This window comes from Glycine soja, chromosome 9 (assembly GCF_004193775.1).
Source record: "Glycine soja cultivar W05 chromosome 9, ASM419377v2, whole genome shotgun sequence".
NCBI classification, from domain to species: Eukaryota; Viridiplantae; Streptophyta; class Magnoliopsida; order Fabales; family Fabaceae; genus Glycine; species Glycine soja.
Window position 1 is genome coordinate 37,224,457 of NC_041010.1, and position 17,957 is coordinate 37,242,413.

Sequence of the window (17,957 nt, forward strand, 5' to 3'; positions counted from 1 at the left end):
GATCTCACTTTCTTACATCTTCAACAGGAGAACCAAATACATAGAAGATGACAGTAAAATCATAATTAACCTGTGACTCAATATACTCAATAGCAGAAACAAATTCTGCATATATTCAATGTAAAGGAATATTCATGTCAAACAAACAAGGAAGTATAAATATGTATTACCTGGTTGATAGCACAAACAACAGGGACATTAATGTCAAACAAGGAAGCATAAATTGCTTCTTTAAGCTGTTGTCTTGATACTTTGGCTGATTCGGTATCTGGAATGAAGAAATAGATTAGCATTGTACATCTGAAATCATATAGGAAGGAAAACTATGTATTATTTGTTGAAATTATAAGAGTGGAAATGGAAAGTCCAGACTGTGTCCAGGAATAAGATTGTCGCTAAGAACACGTCTAGAGAATACCACAGTGACAAAGGGTTGTTTTTCTCTGATACAGAAAAACCAAAAAACAACTATGTACAACAAAGAAATAAAATAAATAGCTGAAGTTAAAACTGAAAATTATAACAGTTGGGTTAAAGTTCTTAATTTAAATGTTGTACTCATTTTTCTTTTCTTATTAGCACCACTGCGGTATATCATAAAATGTAACTGACCATCATAATGGCATATTGGTACAGAAACAATAACTGGTTGTTTATTCGGTTTCACTGCATCCTGCCAACAACATAAAACGAAACAAATGAGAAACAGTGCTTTTTTTAATGTAACTATTTATATTCAGAAGTATTGCAAAGATAATCATTGCCAACTACATTTTGCAAGAGAGCAATTATCTTCACTTCCTAAGCTGCATCGAACCAAGCTATGCAAAGTATCTAGTACAATACCATGTCATAGACCAACTATCCCAAAAGCTGAAGATTTTAGATGAAGACACGTGATTGGTTTTTTATTACATCTTTAACAATAAAACACCACCACTCTAAAAAGTCAATCATCCAAGAAACACAACTTAGGCCTTTAATGATAAGCACAATCTAGTAGCATATACCTCATTGGGGGCACATTCAATATTCTTGATGCAGCTAAGAAAATATCAGGAGCAGGTTTCAAATTCTCAAAAGCATATGCAGAAACAATTGCATCGAACCTAATGAAACAAAGGCAATTGTAAAATTAAGAGCGAACTTTATAGAGGGAACTGATGGTGTCAAGTTTCTCTTCTTTGCCTCAACCATTCTGCATCACAATGTTGTTAACATAAGCTTAACAAAAGTTTAAACTAGCATCCAATACAATATTATATAGGAAGAGACTTTATCTGTTTCTAGGGATATTTCCACATACTTCGTTAAGTGCTCCACTCTTCGTTTTTTGTGGTGTCTCCTTTCTCCTCTGCACAGTCATTTGATTTGAGGGACATAGATAGTTAAATTATTAAAAGAATGACCAAAAGTTCTACTCAAGCATTTAGTCCACATTTTCTCTACAGTTTGTCAAGTGGCCAAGATAATTACTCAAATGTTGTGTGGTGTTGACCAGAAGGTAAATTTTGCAATCGTATTAAATCTTTGGACTGATAAGAAAAAAATGTCCATTTTGCAAGATTTTACAAGATACAGCTATTAGCAGAAGTGTTCATCAAAACAAAAGAGCTATTAGTAAAACTATTATTAATTGTTATATCTACTGAGTACTGACTAATAATCTTCTGAGTTCTGATGTTTTGTGTATATAAACACACACAAATTGCTATGACAAACAAACCTTATCTTTCTATAATTAAGGTCAGAAGCTTCAAAACGAATCAAGCAATAAAGGGAATCAAAAAATCTAATGTATGATTTTGAGCACAATAACTCTATTTAATCTTGAAATAAATGGCTACTTGAAATAGTTGATGTTATACATCCATATCTTTCTTGACTTTTCCTCTGCAAAATTTAGCCACTATAACTCATAATTTGTTGTAGAAGTCAAAATCTCTTGGTAAAATCATAATTCTAATGACTACCTCAAATCCATGTCTGTTCATTTGCTTCAGTTAATTGGTTTAGTATTGAAGCATAATTCCTCTTAAAAGGCTCTGAATCCTTTACTAAGTCATCTCCATATTTGTGCTCTCTAATACCCCATCGTTCATGTGCCTAAGTTCATACAATACAAGTTCCTAAAAGATCAAAATTAACAGAAAAACTAAGATGATTTGGGTTATACACCTTTTTGTCTAGATCACACTTCAACTATGCAATATCAAATATGTCAGCTTATTTTAAATGGACATGATCAAGAAGGAAAGGTTGAGAGCTTGATGCTGATTGGGCATTACCAATCACAATCTCATTGCACACAACTTTCAATTGTGATTTGGAGGTTGAAGGAAAAACCTATGAATTAAGGAGTGAAAAATAAGGGAGCTTTTAGGAGTGATTCGAGCTTGGAAGTTTCTAGAAATGATGTCGATAATAGGGTTATGTATGGGTGAGACTCCATTTCTATCAAGTGTGTGCGAATTTGTGTGTGTGTGTGTGTGTGTGTGTGTGTGTGTGTGTGTGTGTGTGTGTGTGTGTGTGTGTGTGTGTGTGTGTGTGTGTGTGTGTGTGTGTGTGTGTGTGTGTGTGTGTGTGTGTGTGACACACCTTTGAGATTTAAAGAAAGATTGGAAACACAAAGAGAGAAAGAGACCAACTGTAGAGAGCCTTTTCCAAGATGGTTCATTTAAAATATGGGGACTGAAAACAGCAATGGCGAGGGAGAGCGAAGAAAGAGACTGTTAGTTGTTATTTACGACTAACTTTTGTATAGAAAAGTTTTATAAAATGTTTATCTTTTCCCCAATTTATGGTTCTTTTTGTAGGTTGTGCATATTTTTAGGTTTAGTTTAATTTTGTTCAGTAGAAATGCCCAACATTGTGAATTTAATGTGTTTCAACTTCAATTTCAGTTAAAAAGGATGAAGATTTGAAGGCTTGCAGCTGATGTCTCGCTAAGCGAGGCTTGTGCGCTTAGCGAGAATCATGCGCTAAGCGAGGCACTCAGCCCACTTAGCGAGTAAGAATCTAGAGGAAAATCTGAGAAGCATATGCACGCTCAGCGTGTCATCAGCTCGCTCAGTGAGACATTTGTCTCTTCTCGCACTAAGTGCGCCCAGCTTGCTCAGCAGATATTCACTAACTTGCACTAAGCGTTAAAATGGTGCTAAGCGAGCCTTTGAGGACAGAAAAAGGGGGTGCGTGAATTGGGACGGAGAGAGTAGAACAGAAGCGCAAAACAGAGCAAGGACACCAAAAATCTCAGCTTTCAAGAGGATCTTAGGTTTAGGAGTAATTTCTAGGTTCCTAGAGGTGGAGGAGACATTCCCACCACTGTGTAATCTGTTATTTTCTTCTTAAACGCTCATCTATTAGCTGAAAGGTGTTGCCTTGCGATGGAAGGCTAAGTATCTCTGTTGGGAAATTTTGCTGAAACTTGTTGTAAATTCTTAACTATCTATTCAAAGTTGTTTTATGTGTTCATTGCTTCTATCTACACTTAATTATTGCATGCTTTTGGTCTGATCACCCATTGGTATGTAAAGTTAGGATTTTTAGCATGGGAAAATGTATTAATCCTTAGAACTGGATAGAGCAAGGCTAGATAACTGCATTACTAGACATAGAGTGCAGGGTTTTAGTTTTTGATATGCTGTGATTGTAATGCTGTTCGGTTAGGCTAAGTTTGACGAGACATCTGAGAACAAGATTTAATTAGAATTAGTCCATTTGCGCGAGGAATCGTTGTTTGGTATTTTAGTCCTCAACATAGAACATAAAAATAATCTAAAATAGAGAAAAATCATTTAATTATATCAAGTGTTCAATAGAAGGACCCCACGTTTTAATCATTTGTTTTCTCTCCCGTTTTGATAAGCGTAACTTGTAGTTTTTAGATTTATAGTATATACATCCTTTGCTCATTTTTATTTACATGGATTTATATCAATGTCTGCTTGCTGAATGAAACTTCACTGAATGAAACAAGTTCCTTGAGTTCGATCTTACCGTTTTATTATTTCTTTAACGACTTGGTACACTTTTCGATAAAGTTCAGGGTTGTGCAGGGCTCGAACAGAGACCCAAAGGAAAAAGGGGTCGAGAGTGACAGGGAAGAAGGAGCGAATCAACATATTATCTATTATATAAATTAGGAACCTTTTCCAAGACGGTTTATTTAAAAACCGATGTGAATTTCACAATAGTTTTTAACAAAATTGTCGTTCAAACTCATATTGTACAATGTTTTTTACAAAATTGATGTTGATTTGTGCAACAAATTTTGAAAATTGTCACCGTGTGATCTTTGGCATCGATTTTTTATAAACCAACAAGAATTAAGCGTCATGGAAAGAGTTTTTTTGTAGCAGTGACAATCTCCACAATTTATAAAAGGGAAAATCCTTTGGCCTCCACACTGTCTTGGTATGTCACAAAAATCTAGTCATAAGAACTTTATTTTAGTTTTTTCTTTTCTTTCTCGTGGTAATGATGTCAAATTGCATATATTAACCTTAACCTCACAAAATCATCATGAATGGACACAAGTATTTTCTTACAATTGTGGATGATCACACTAGATTTGTTTGGATTTTTATAGTGACTTCTAAAGCTGAGACTCAAACTCACTTACAAGCTTTTGTTTCCTATGTTGAGAGGCAATTTAATACAAAAGTGAAAACTATTCGATCAGATAATGGTGTTGAGTTTGTCATAAAACAATTTTATCACAGTACTGGTAGAACACTAGAATGCCTGTGTTGAAACTCCACAACAAAATGGAATAGTGGAGAAAAAACATCAGCATTTATTAAATGTTACTCAAGCCCTTCTTTTTCAGTCCAAGTTACCACCAATGTTTTGGTCTTTTGCCTTACAACATGCTGATTTGCTTATTAATTGTTTACCAACTCCATTTCTTAATAATATGTCTCCTTTTGAAAAATTATATGGCACTGCTTATAACATTTCTTCCTTAAAAGTATTTGGTTGCTTGTGCTACACTAGCACTCTCACTAATAATAGAAAGAAGCTTGATCCTAGAGCTTTTGTACTCTTCAATCAATAATAATCACAATCTTGATTCATTCTCTCATAAGATGTTTTCTCTATTTTAGTAGCATCCTTCACAAGCTATCTCTTCTTCTTCATTTGAATTAATCAATGGCATTTAGGCATGGCAATGAAACTCCTACCCGTGGGTATCCGCCCAAACCCGTCCCAATTTTGACAGGAAATACCCGAGTGGACCAGGTAAGGGTTCGGGGATTATTCGACTTTTTTAATCGGGATTCGGGTCGGGGACGGGGATGTCACTACCCGTCCCATACCCATTCCATACCCGTCCCAATGATGAAATTATTAAAATATTATTATTACTTGTTAATTTTTTTTATAATTTTTACATAATTTAAGGTTATTTTCTTGATGATTTTTGTAGACAAATGCTCTGCAAATACAAGTAGCTAAAATAAATGTGTAACAATCATTTTTTTAAATTAGATTTTCAATATAATTTTTTTACAAAAAAATAAATAAATTACAAATCTAAATCGGGGACGAGGAAACCCGATACCCAACGGCTACAGGGATGGGGTAACAAATTTTAATCCGTCGGATATCGGGAACAAGTACAGGTATATGTTGAGGAGTCAGGGTCGAGGACTGGGGAGGAAATACCCATCCCCGTCCCGCCCCGTTGCCATGTCTAGTGGCATTCTTTTATAACTTTATTACACCCTTCAATGGGAGGGTTTGTGAGTACATAGAGGGTGGAACTCAATAATAATGGAGATTGAGTAGAAGGTGTGACACCCTCTACCCCGATATACATATTTATACAATAAAGTACTTGAAAATACGAAATTACATAAAATGAGATTTTATTTTCTAAGCATAAAAGAGTTCACATGGGTAAAAGATTCACATTCACCTCACTGTTACCAAATAAAACTTATCAAAAACATTTTCGGCTCAAAACAAGGTCGTTCAAGTTTACAAAAGAACTTAAGTTAAGAAACAAAATAAAATATAGTAAAATAACATGTTCAGGACATCATGTAATTAAAATAGAAACTCATGCCTCAATGTCACATCCTATCAGAGTATTTTGTCCTGACATCCTCCAGCATAAGGTTCCTTAAAGCAATCCACCTAGCTATCTGCTCCCACGAACACAAGGTTCACGATCATCACATGATTCAAATATAAACAACACACAAAAAGTGAGTTATCACATTCCTAAACAGGTTGAGATAAACAAAAGCACATATATACATATAATATAAGTATAACAAGCACAACTTAGCACAATTTGCATCATTTTACCACTCATTGCATAATGTCACTTGTCCCCAAGAATTTAATCATAAAGCACATTCCACACTTTCACATTAATCACATATTCGGAACAACACATCTCTAGTACAACAAAACATCCCACACTCACACAATTCATTACCCACCATCACGTAACAAGTCACAATGATCATTCCACAGGTGTTATGCAACAAATACACTAAGACTCAATCTTACATGTAATGTGGTACAATGTCAGTGAAAAACAACACCAGGACAACTAAGAGTACATAACAAGACACACCACACAATAGGTATGCTAGGTCACTCTCACTAAGTGAAATCATAAGGTGACCACTCAGGGTCACTGTGTTTTGCGAGAATGCTCCAATCATATATGGGATCAACATAGGCTTAAAGAGGCACTCAAATCGAGTGTGTTTACCCCAAGGCCTAGACTCCAAAGAATCCGTTAAGGCCCCAGCTTCCTGATTCAGGTCCAACCCCTAAAATAACTTTTGCATGCAGACACTACTCATGAATTATATAATACTCACAACCCCACACTTATTTTCAAAACATGTTTAACACAATGCGCTACAATTTAACACCTCAGGTTCCTAACTTGGAACCCTACACTTTCCCAGGTTCCTAACTTGGAATCCTACATTTTCCTTTTAACAATTCGCGCATAAAACACTTTTCTCAAGGTAAATACCAATCTAGTTATTGTATAATTCACAATCAAAACACAAGTAATATCACATCAAGAATTAACCACACACTCATTCACAACCATATCCCATGTCTATAATTTAACACCTCCCAATAATTGATCATGTCATTTGGTTAGCCTATTCTAATTCCAAATTATAATATTAATTCCAAACTATATAAAAAAACCCCTAAAAAGCATGAAAAGGGAAAAAATAAAAAATCAATATCTCACTCCCTCTTATGGAAAATCTCTCCTTACTTAATTTTATCAATTCATGCTAATTAGAAAATGCCAAATTTCTAGGTTTCACACCCAACACAAGAACATATCAATTTCTCAATAATTTCGCATTGTGACATTAATTGGTCTGTCAAACACAGTCAATTTGCAAATAATAGAATAAGAACATAATTTAAATTCATAAAACAACCCAAAATTTATCCTATAGAGATCCCTACACATGTTCATTTTAATCCCCAAGCATAGGTAACTCATCCCTTACCTCTAAGCGGGCTCATGTGCGTAGTCCGACAATGATAGTGATGTCTCTAGTGATTCCCTAAGATTCCTGAAGCTTTTTCTCTGGTTGTTTTGCTAGGGTTTCCAAGTATTAGAGAAAATGAGAAGAAATTGAAGTCTCAATTTCACTATCTCCGTGCGAGGGGAGTCTCTCTCTCCATAGACATTAGTTTACAAATCCCAATGGTGGGCATGTGCAATATGAGTTCTAAACCTAGTGTCCGAATTTCGAGAAGACCCAATGGCTAATGAATCCAGGATCATAGTTTTATTGGGACAAGTTTGAGTGTATGCGAAAAAAATAAAGGGTTTTGAAAGAGGAAGAAGAGAGGATGAATTTGGGAAAAAGATAAAATGTAGAAACATATTTTAATGTAAGAATTGACCCAATATGTCTTTATTTATAATTAGAGTACTCTGCACTTATTATTTATTTTATTTTTCTTTATTTTATTGTTTTGTAAAAATGAACTGTATTTTCTCTCTATCAAATGAAAAAATATAGCATCCGTTTTATTTACTAAAAATACATATTTATTTTATTTACCTTAAAATCATTATTTTAATTAATAAAACTATTTCTCCTTATGTATTTAATTACAAAAACCTCATTATTTTTTAAAACTTTATTTATTTTTAATAAAATCTTTTTTTTATTTATTTGACGAAAAATGAAATGTACAAAAGAAGTGCCTATTCTATCATGGCCTCAAAGTGGGGATTAGAAGATAACTTGAGAGACAAGGATAAGTGGGGTAGGGTTTTGGCCTCATGAATGGGGGTGGGGAGCACAAGAGGTGGTGAAAGGAGAAGAGATTGCTAAGAGAACCAAACAGATGATGAACAATGAATCTCTGAGGGTTGGAAAGAGCTGCAAAAATGAAGGAGGCAGCTAGGAAGGCGGCTGGTGGTGTTGGTGGGAGTTGCGAGGTTAATATTAAGAGACAAATTGAGGAGTGGAAGAGGAATTCTCAAGCTACTTAAATATCAATACTCAGTAGTACTTTGTTACTTACAAAGGCTAAGTAGTAGTTAGTTGTTATGATGTTTATGGTTATATTTTCAACTTGGTAGAGCTTTTGTTGGGTGTTTAATGTTTTAATTTTGTAACAAAATGTTTAACTAGTTTATTTTGTTTTAATGGATTGGGCAAGCGGTACTCTCGCCACTTAATTTGTTGTGTAAGTTCTCTCTAGGTTTTACTTCATTTGTGATGTTTAGTCATAGCTAGGCAGTGCTGTTTGTGTTTTACTTCATTTGTAATACTATATGTTTCTAGTGGTCGACCGAGCTAGGTGATTGTAAAGTTACTTCTTATTCACTTTGAATTGATCTCGTAACATTAAATTGTACAGTCACAATAGACGCAGAAAGCTATAGACTAAAAAACATGAACTAAAAAACTATAGACACAAAAAGCCTTCCAAAATGCTATTTCTATAGTACCCACAGGCTAATAAAACAGAGCCTCCCACGAAGCTAAGAGATGTGGACAAGCACAGAAGCGGATTCATACACCAACCGAGAAAACGAGACCAGGTTTGGGGACATTTTACAATGGAAACTAAAAACAACGCTATTCCTGTGGTATTGCTATCTCCACTCCCATAAATACGCTCTCCCTCCATTTACCATGGAACCCCTCCAGAACAAAGTGTTTTGCCCATTTTCCACCACTCTAACGGCCACCTTCATTGCAATGTAAAAGCCTCCATTATATTGTAAATCACGAATATGCATGCCAATTGCAAACAATGACAAAGACGAACAGAAACAAGAAATTTTCGAAAGACTAAAAATAGAAAGTAACTTGTTTATTTATTATCAAGTCCGTGGCAAGGAACTCAACATGAGAATTACCATATATGCAGCAAAAGCATAAAGTAGTTCATTACACTTATTCATTATTCTTTAATTAGTTTTGTTATCAATTCAATAATCAAGCCCGCTGGAACTTCACTTTGTATGGTTCAGAACTTAGAGCAAGACGCTTGCCATATTCATCCTGGTATATTCCAATATCACCGCATGGATAACTGCAATCGTTGCACACACTTGGACAGTACACCAACTTGTAAGCATCCTCATACTTCTCAATCTTGAACCAATTCGCCACGGTTTGCGAACCGGGGTTGCCGAAATCACCACCAGTAGTCACAAACCTCTGTGATGTTGAATAATCATAGTCCTTAAGCTTCCACACTGTGGTCTGTGGACAACTTGTGGCAACGGGGAAATAGATGTTGAGATCAGTGGAAACACGAATGACACCTTTGTTAAAATTAACAGGTGTAAAGATCAAAGGCTGGCCTTGGTAACCATCAACAACTACAACATCAAGAGGGCAATCTGCACCTGTGGTTGCCATATCAAGGCCACCTAAATCGGGGGAAGCCGGAACGATGTAGTAACTCGAACGAGCTCGAACTATCTTCCCTGATGTGTCCAGCACTTGCTCAGGTGCAGGACCAGCTGCACCAAGAAGTGCCTTCGTGCTCAAGGCAACTATAAGGACCAATGTTACCAATGTCATCTTCATTTTTCTGATTTTAGTTTTGTGTTTTTGTAACTTGTGATGGATATGGAAGAAGAGGGATATTTATATATAGGTCCGGAATTGGTCTAATCCATGTACCCATGTGCACCAAAGTCATGGATTTTCGCTTATACAATTGGCCTATAAATTAAGATTCAAGTTTGTCAGCAAGATTTGGAAAGTTCCACATAATCTGATTGGTTGGACTCTAAGTTTCAGATGAACTTCGAGGTTTACACACAGTCATTAAGTGCCTAACTTCTTGTATCATCGAACAAGTAAGTCTGCTTCGTCTGTTTAGCATGTAAAAGTATAAGGAAGCACACAGACTAGTGCATTTTCATTTTTTTAATTAAGCTCTCTATTGTGAGATTAACGAATTTTCCTTTTTTTAGATTAACTTTTTCCTTTTGTCTTCCAATTTAATTAGGCAGGTGGGGGCAGAAAAGATGTGGATATTCAATCAGATAGCAATCAAATATTTTGCCGTCGTCTTTCAGAAATCCAACGTTTTGAAGAGAACCATGAATTCTGCATGCAGTATTTCTTATAAGCTTTAATTAACAGATTTTCCCTTTACTTTACTTGTAATATATATATATATATATATATATATATATATTAAGTTTTGTAAATTAAAGTTTGTTGACTTCATTGAATTTTTTTTATACATATATTTGCTAAATATATTACACTATTGAATTATAGGAACCATTAAAGGGTGACAAATTCCATTCTTTTCATAGAATTCATTGAGTTTTTATATGTGACAAATCCTATGATCTTAGAACTTTAATTACTAAATAAAAAAAAATTCTGAAAAAAAGGTACGTAATTAACCACTCCTTTAATTTCCTCTGCACTACTCTTTTTTATTAGGTATATGCCTAACTATTTTGGATAAATTAGATATTGCACTTTTAGATACGCCTTAGTTATATATTTTATTAAAAATCATAAGTAATCTTTTATAGACAAAGAGAAAACAAGCTCATAAATTAAAGGTAATTTATTCATAGGAGATGGTGATGTAGTTCACGATTCACCAAGAATGAAATTAAAAATAAATTAAAAAATAAAAAAGTGTCCGAAGAAACTATTTTTGGCAAATTACCACTACTACAAAAACAACCTTTTACAACACTAAAATAAAGACGGTTCTATCAAATTTGTCTTAAAAATACTACCGGTGGTATTTTCATAAATAAGTTGTGTAAAGACACTCAAATTTAAGACGGTTTCGACTAAAACCGTCTTAGTTGGAACAATTTTGAAGATGGTTTTCCCTAAAATTGTCGTTGTTATACATGTGAAATTTTTATATATCGAGTGAAGCACCCAACTCTTGGAAACTCGAGTTTAAAAAATTGCCAAAATCCCTAAATCCTTAAACCTTTTTTCTACTAGCCCCACACGCTTTTCGACCGCATGGTTGATTGTCCCATCTTGGAGTCCCAGGCTACCTCCCTCATGAAGAACCTTCTGAAAGCCGCCACACATTGCCACCGCCTCGGTGTAGCCCACCGTTGCACACTACAAACTCTCCCTCATTCTTTGGCCCTCTTCCTTCTCCAAACTGAACCCAAAAAAATGTTTTTTTTTTCATTAAGTATCTTTCCTACGCACTTCGTTTAATTTTTAATCTCATTTTCCTAGCCCACTTGGGTTTCGTTGCTTATTAACTCTTTGATTAGCATTATCCTTCTCTTGCGTACTCAGCGCATCGCATGTTTGATTATTTGCTCGAGTGAATTGATAGAGAACATACGGTATGATGGAATATGTGTCTGCCTTTTGGTTTGTTTTACGCATGCACCTCGTTGCTAGGGTTTCCAGATATTGGTCTCCAATAGAAGTTTTGAATATGTTTGCGAGGTCACGATTTGTCTTGCGAGGCTGAAGCTGAGTAGTGAGTTTCTATTTTATGTTTTGAATTCTGGTATTGGTTTTTCTTCCAATGAGTCCTATGTTGCACGGGTATGGGGATTGGGTGGTATGTCCTAATATTGAAATTGTTTTTGACTCCTTTTGATAGCAGATTTTGAATGGTGTTAATGTGTTATTCCCTATTTGTAAATTGGAAACATGTGACAAGTTAGTAAACTTTTAAAATTAGTTTGAATAGTATGAAAGAGTAGCTACAGTGAAGGTTGAGGCTTGAATAGCTTTGGACTAGATCTTCAGTTCCCAGTTTAGCCTTCTTTGGTAGCAGATTGAAGAAGGTTATTGTGTCAAGGCTTCCTAAAACCACGGTTTTTCCTCTGCAAGTTTCAAAATTGTTGCTCGAGAGATGGAGGGGTTTGCTTATCATTGTCATGAGTTGAAAAGTGAAGTTCCTTTTGATCATGAACTCATGATGATGGTATTTCAGGTACATACTGGACAATCTGTATGATGTTTTTATACATTTTAAATTTTACACTTTATTATTCTTGTACTTAGGTTCTTATCTAATTCTTAGGTAAATTTTGTAATATAGACGCTTAAGTCGTTATTTGATACATGCAAGGTTATCGAATTATGCTAGAAATATACATATCTCTACATGTCAAATAATGGCTGAAAAATACATATACAACACATCATATCTTTATCCAAGTTAAGAATTATTCGTTCTCATTCAATATATGTGCCCGCTGCAACTTTCTTTTTCTGAGCCAGTAAGGGTTGCTATGAGTTTGGTAAACTTTTAATAAAACTATGAGTAAAATAAATTTCAAGAACAATATATATATATATATATATATATATATATATATATATATATATATATATATATATATATATATTATTGTGACTTTTCACTCTTCATTTGTATTGATAGTTTAATTTGATACTAACCATCAGTTAGGTGGATCATGTATGAATCTCAACAGACGTTCACCTTGTTGATTTGATTATGGGATCTATTTGTTTTTCCATTTTCTTGTACAAATTCCTAAAGCTGTAGATCTTTCCTTGCAAACTTTCTCTTTTGGGGATTAAAAACCATATATGGGTTTACAAAACTAGTTTTGAACTTAAAACCAATTGGGAGTTTAAAAAGTGGTTCTACATTAAAAATCAGTTCTTGACTGTTTTGAAACTGGTTCTGAAACCAGTTCTAAAACTGCTTCCTAAACCAAAATTGTTATGAAATAGTTTATTGAAATCCAAACCAATTTATGAACCATAAAGACAGTTTGGTTCTAAAATCTGAACCACATTAGAGATTTGGTTCTCCAGTCCAAACTGAATCGTGTCCACTCCACCCCAAGTTGCCCAATACAACACTACTACAGAGCTTATGTGGATTTTGTGACACCCTTTACCCCATACATATATGTACTAATAATAAAAGGAATAGGAATGCAGAATTAATTAAAAAATTTAAAACACATTTAAATAAAAGCATTTCAAAATGGTAAAAGGCTCACATTCATCTTTCTAACATCATAATAGAATGTGTCCAAATAAATAATAAAATCATCTCGGCTCTCAAAGCAAGATCATCCACGACTTCATGCAATTAATATAGAAACTTATGCCCCAATGTCATTTCCTATCAGAGCATTGTGTTCCAACATCTTCTAGCATGAGATTTTCCACATTCATTCACCTAACCATCTGCTCTCACGAACACAAAATTTGATATCATCACAAGATCCAAACACAAAAGGTTGAGAGCTTGATGCTGATTGGGCATTACCAATCACAATCTCATTGCACACAACTTTCAATTGTGATTTGGAGGTTGAAGAAAAAAACTATGAATTAAGGAGGGAAAAATAAGGGAGCTTTTAGGAGAGACTCCATTTCTATCAGGTGTGTGCGAATTTGTCTTCACACGAGAACGTTTCATGCTTTCAGAACCTGATTCTCCAAGGCTAGGTCTAGGCATAACTCAATCGTGAACCCTAAACCTAACTTAACTCAGATCTCTGTGCGTGTGAGAGAGAGAGAGAGAGAGAGAGACTGACACACACCTCTAACATTTAAAGAAAGATTGGAAAAACAAAGAGAGAAAGAAACCAATTGTAGACAACCTTCAAAGCACCGACGACAACAACGAGCTTTGCGATGGGGTCAGTGATAGCAAGTGGGCCATAACAACATCGAGGATGCAAAGGGAAAACAACGACAATGAGGACCGAAAACAACAATGGCGAGGGAGAGTGAAGAAAGAGACCCAAAGGAAAGAGGGGTCGAGAGTGACAGGGAAGAAGTAGCAAATCAACATGTTATCTATTATATAAATAAGGAACCTTTTCCAAGACGGTTTATTTAAAAATCGATGTGAATTTCACTAAAGTTTTTAACAAAACTATCATTGAAACTCATATTGTACAATATGTTTTACAAAACCAATGTTGAGTTGTGCAACAAATTTTCAAAATTGCCACCGTGTGATATTTGGCATCGGTTTTTTATAAACTGATAAGAATTGAGCATCATGGTAATATTTTTTTGTAGCAGTGACAATCTCCACAATTTATAAATGGGAAAATCCTTTGGCCTTCACATTGTCTTGGTACGTCGCAAAAATCTAGTCATAGGAACTTTATTTTAGTTTTTTCTTTTCTTTCTCGTGGTAATGATGTCAAATTGCATATAGTAACCTTAACCTCACAAAATCATCATGAATGGGCATAAAAGGAAGCATATAGAACTAATCATAAGAACTACTTTTAGTTTTTTACATTTAAATCTTTCTCATAAGTTGAATGGAACTTCCAAGTATAAATTTTTGAAACCTTGACAATTCTATGCATGCACGTGTTCTTATTACTATTTTATGGTTGTATTAGCTTTAAGAAGGTATAATTATAAATTCCCTTGGCTTTAATTTTGACCAAAATGCATCACATCTCAATTAAAATAATATATGATGAAATTTGAATTTAAATGTGAAATCGAATGTGGCACGTATGCCGGTGGGTATATCCGTTCGAACGACGGGAGTGGATCATGCCTTAGAAAACATCAATAATATGAAGGTGGCATTTCTAGTACTATGGGAAACCAATGAGAAGCCTAAAAGTGTCAAGTGCTCTAGAAAGGTTTTAATTGAAACATCCGTAATAGCCTAACTTATTCATCCAAGTTCTAAGAGACATTTGGTGTCTAGTATTGTATTAGCAAATGATGTTGATTAATGCAATTGGAAGAATTTGATATATTTATAAATAGTTTTTGTTCGCCATTTTCCCTGTCCTTTTGAAAATGTGCAAAGATTAAAGTTATTCAACTTGAGGAAAAGGTAGTATATTTAGAATACAAACTTTGAAAACTTCTTATGTAGCATGCCTAAAAGTACCCTGCCTTTTTTATGCAAAAACAACCAAAATTGATGTTGTAAAAACACTTTTTACATCGGTTTTGGCCAAAACTCATGTGATAAGCACATTCCACATCGATTTTGCCAAAAATCAATGTTGTAAAGATACTTTCTACATCAGTTTTTTAAGAACCAATGTTGAAAGCGGTTCAAAATACATAATGTTTACCAGATCTCTACATTGGTTTTAGCCAGAACTGATATAGATAATGATTTTCAACATCAATTTTTAAAACTGATGTTGAAAGGGCCTACTTTCAACGAAGGCAGTTTCAACATCAATTTTTAAACTGATGTTGAAAGTCCTCCAGAACCAATGTTAAAGCACTTTTATGTGGTAGTGTTAGTTTTGTGTTTTTTTGACTTGTCGTGAATAAGAAAGAAGCAAGGGCAATGTATATATAGACTAGGGATTGATCTAATCTATGTACCTATGTTCACCAATGTCATGGATTTCCGCTCATACATTTGGCCTATAAAGATTGAATTTGTCAACAAGATTTGTAAAGTAATACTATACTTAGTGTTATCTCTATTATGTAAAATTTGTCTAAGTTATGGAACTTATCAATTTCAATGAGCTTGTTTGGTAGGAAAAGAAGATAACATTCAAAATTGATTAAAAAGTGAATAAAATTCGAGAAGTTGAATGCATCCTCAAAGGAATTCATTTTAATCAAAATTGAGGATTTCAACCAGTTCATCAAGGCACGTGGGGTTGGAGGGCACTTAGAAGCAGGATTTATTCGAAATTCAAAATATCAATTGAAGCAGTTATAAAAGAAATTACACAAAATCATCAAATGAACGTTACATCTATGTAGTTAGTAATATTGTTGTACATGTGTCGAAATCATATAATTCGACCGTTAATATTAGAAGTTTATAAATAAGAGTTCTGATTGCTAATTTATGATGGATTGAATCATTATCACTTAATTCTTCAAATACTGACAACACCGACATCGAAATTAGCTACTGGTTCAAAAGGCCATTGTGCAGGTATTCATTCTCACCTTTTACCAATTCATGTTTCTTTGCATTATTGCATATTTTTAAACCCTTTACTTTTTTCAACCGTTATCTTTTCCCGAAACTTTTACTTTTAAAATCTCTACTTATGGTTTGTATCGAAATTACTATCAAATTAACTTTAAAATCAAAAATACAATTATAAAATTAACTTACAAATCATTATCCAATATTACTATAATTATCTGTGGTTATCATTATAAAAATTAAAATTATTATATATATTAAATCTTAAACAGGAAACAATGCTAGGCACTAGCTAAGAGATGTGGATAGGCCCAGAAGCGGATTCATACACCAACCCAGGAAACGAGACCAGGCTTGGGGACATTTTAGAACGGAAACTAAAAACAACGCTATTCCTGTGGTATTGCTATCACCACTCTCAAAAATACGCTCTCCCTCCATTTACCATGGAAACCACTTCAGCAATCTGTGCTAATTTATTTTCTGCGATTTGGAACAACCTTGGATACTTCTCCTTTAATACACAGTTAGACACCCATCCATCCACTGTCAAGCCAGAACAAAGTGTTTTCCCCATTTTCCGCCACTCTAATGGCCACCTTCATTGCAATGCAGAAGCCTCCATTTTAAATCACGAATATGCATGCCAATTGCAAACAACGACAAAGACGAACAGAAACTAGAAATTTTCAAATGACTAAAAATAGAAATTAACTTGTTTATTTATTATCAAGTCCGTGGCAAGGAACTCAACATGAGAATTACCATATATGCAGCAAAAGCATAAAGTAGTTCATTACACTTATTCATTATGCTTTAATCAGTTTTGTTATCAATTCAATAATTAAGCCCGCAGGAACTTCACTTTGTATGGTTCAGAACTTAGTGCAAGACGCTTGCCATATTGATCCTGGTATATTCCAATATCACTGCATGGATAACTGCAATCGTTGCACACACTTGGACAGTAGACCAACTTGTAAGCATCCTCATACTTCTCAATCTTGAACCAATTCGCCATGGTTTGTGAACCGGGGTTGCCGAAATCACCACCAGTAGTCACAAACCACTGTGATGTTGAATAATCATAGTCCTTAAGCTTCCACACTGTGGTCTGTGGACAACTTGTGGCAACGGGGAAATAGATGTTGAGATCAGTGGAAACACGAATGACACCTTTGTTAAAATTAACAGGTGTAAAGATCAAAGGCTGGCCTTGGTAACCATCAATAGCTACAACATCAAGTGGGCAATCTGCACCTGTGCTTGCCATATCAAGGCCACCTAAATCGGGGGAAGCCGGAACGATGTAGTAACTCGAACGAGCTCGAACTATCTTCCCTGATGTGTCCAGCACTTGCTCAGGTGCAGGACCAGCTGCACCAAGAAGTGCCTTTGTGCTCAAGGCAACTATAAGGACCAATGTTACCAATGTCATCTTCATTTTTCTGATTTTAGTTTTGTGTTTTTGTAACTTGTGATGGATATGGAAGAAGAGGGAGATTTATATATAGGTCAGGGTTTGGTCTAATACATGTACCCATGTGCACCAAAGTCATGGATTTTCGCTTATACAATTG

General features: G+C 34.7%; 2 protein-coding genes and 1 pseudogene across 2 annotated transcripts; 1 reads left to right on the forward strand and 2 right to left on the reverse strand.

The window, feature by feature from the left end:
- LOC114367260 overlaps positions 1–8,732 on the forward strand; it is a 43,709-nt pseudogene extending 34,977 nt beyond the window's left edge.
- A 583-nt stretch (positions 8,733–9,315) lies between these two features.
- Positions 9,316–10,179, reverse strand: LOC114367261 (miraculin-like). Its single transcript, XM_028324410.1, has one exon. The coding sequence runs from the start codon at positions 10,062–10,064 to the stop codon at positions 9,465–9,467; it is 600 nt and encodes a 199-aa protein (XP_028180211.1). The 5' UTR covers positions 10,065–10,179; the 3' UTR covers positions 9,316–9,464.
- Positions 10,180–17,073: 6,894 nt separating this feature from the next.
- LOC114425741 (miraculin-like) lies at positions 17,074–17,856 on the reverse strand. Its single transcript, XM_028392697.1, has one exon. The coding sequence runs from the start codon at positions 17,819–17,821 to the stop codon at positions 17,222–17,224; it is 600 nt and encodes a 199-aa protein (XP_028248498.1). The 5' UTR covers positions 17,822–17,856; the 3' UTR covers positions 17,074–17,221.
- Positions 17,857–17,957: the final 101 nt, after the last annotated feature.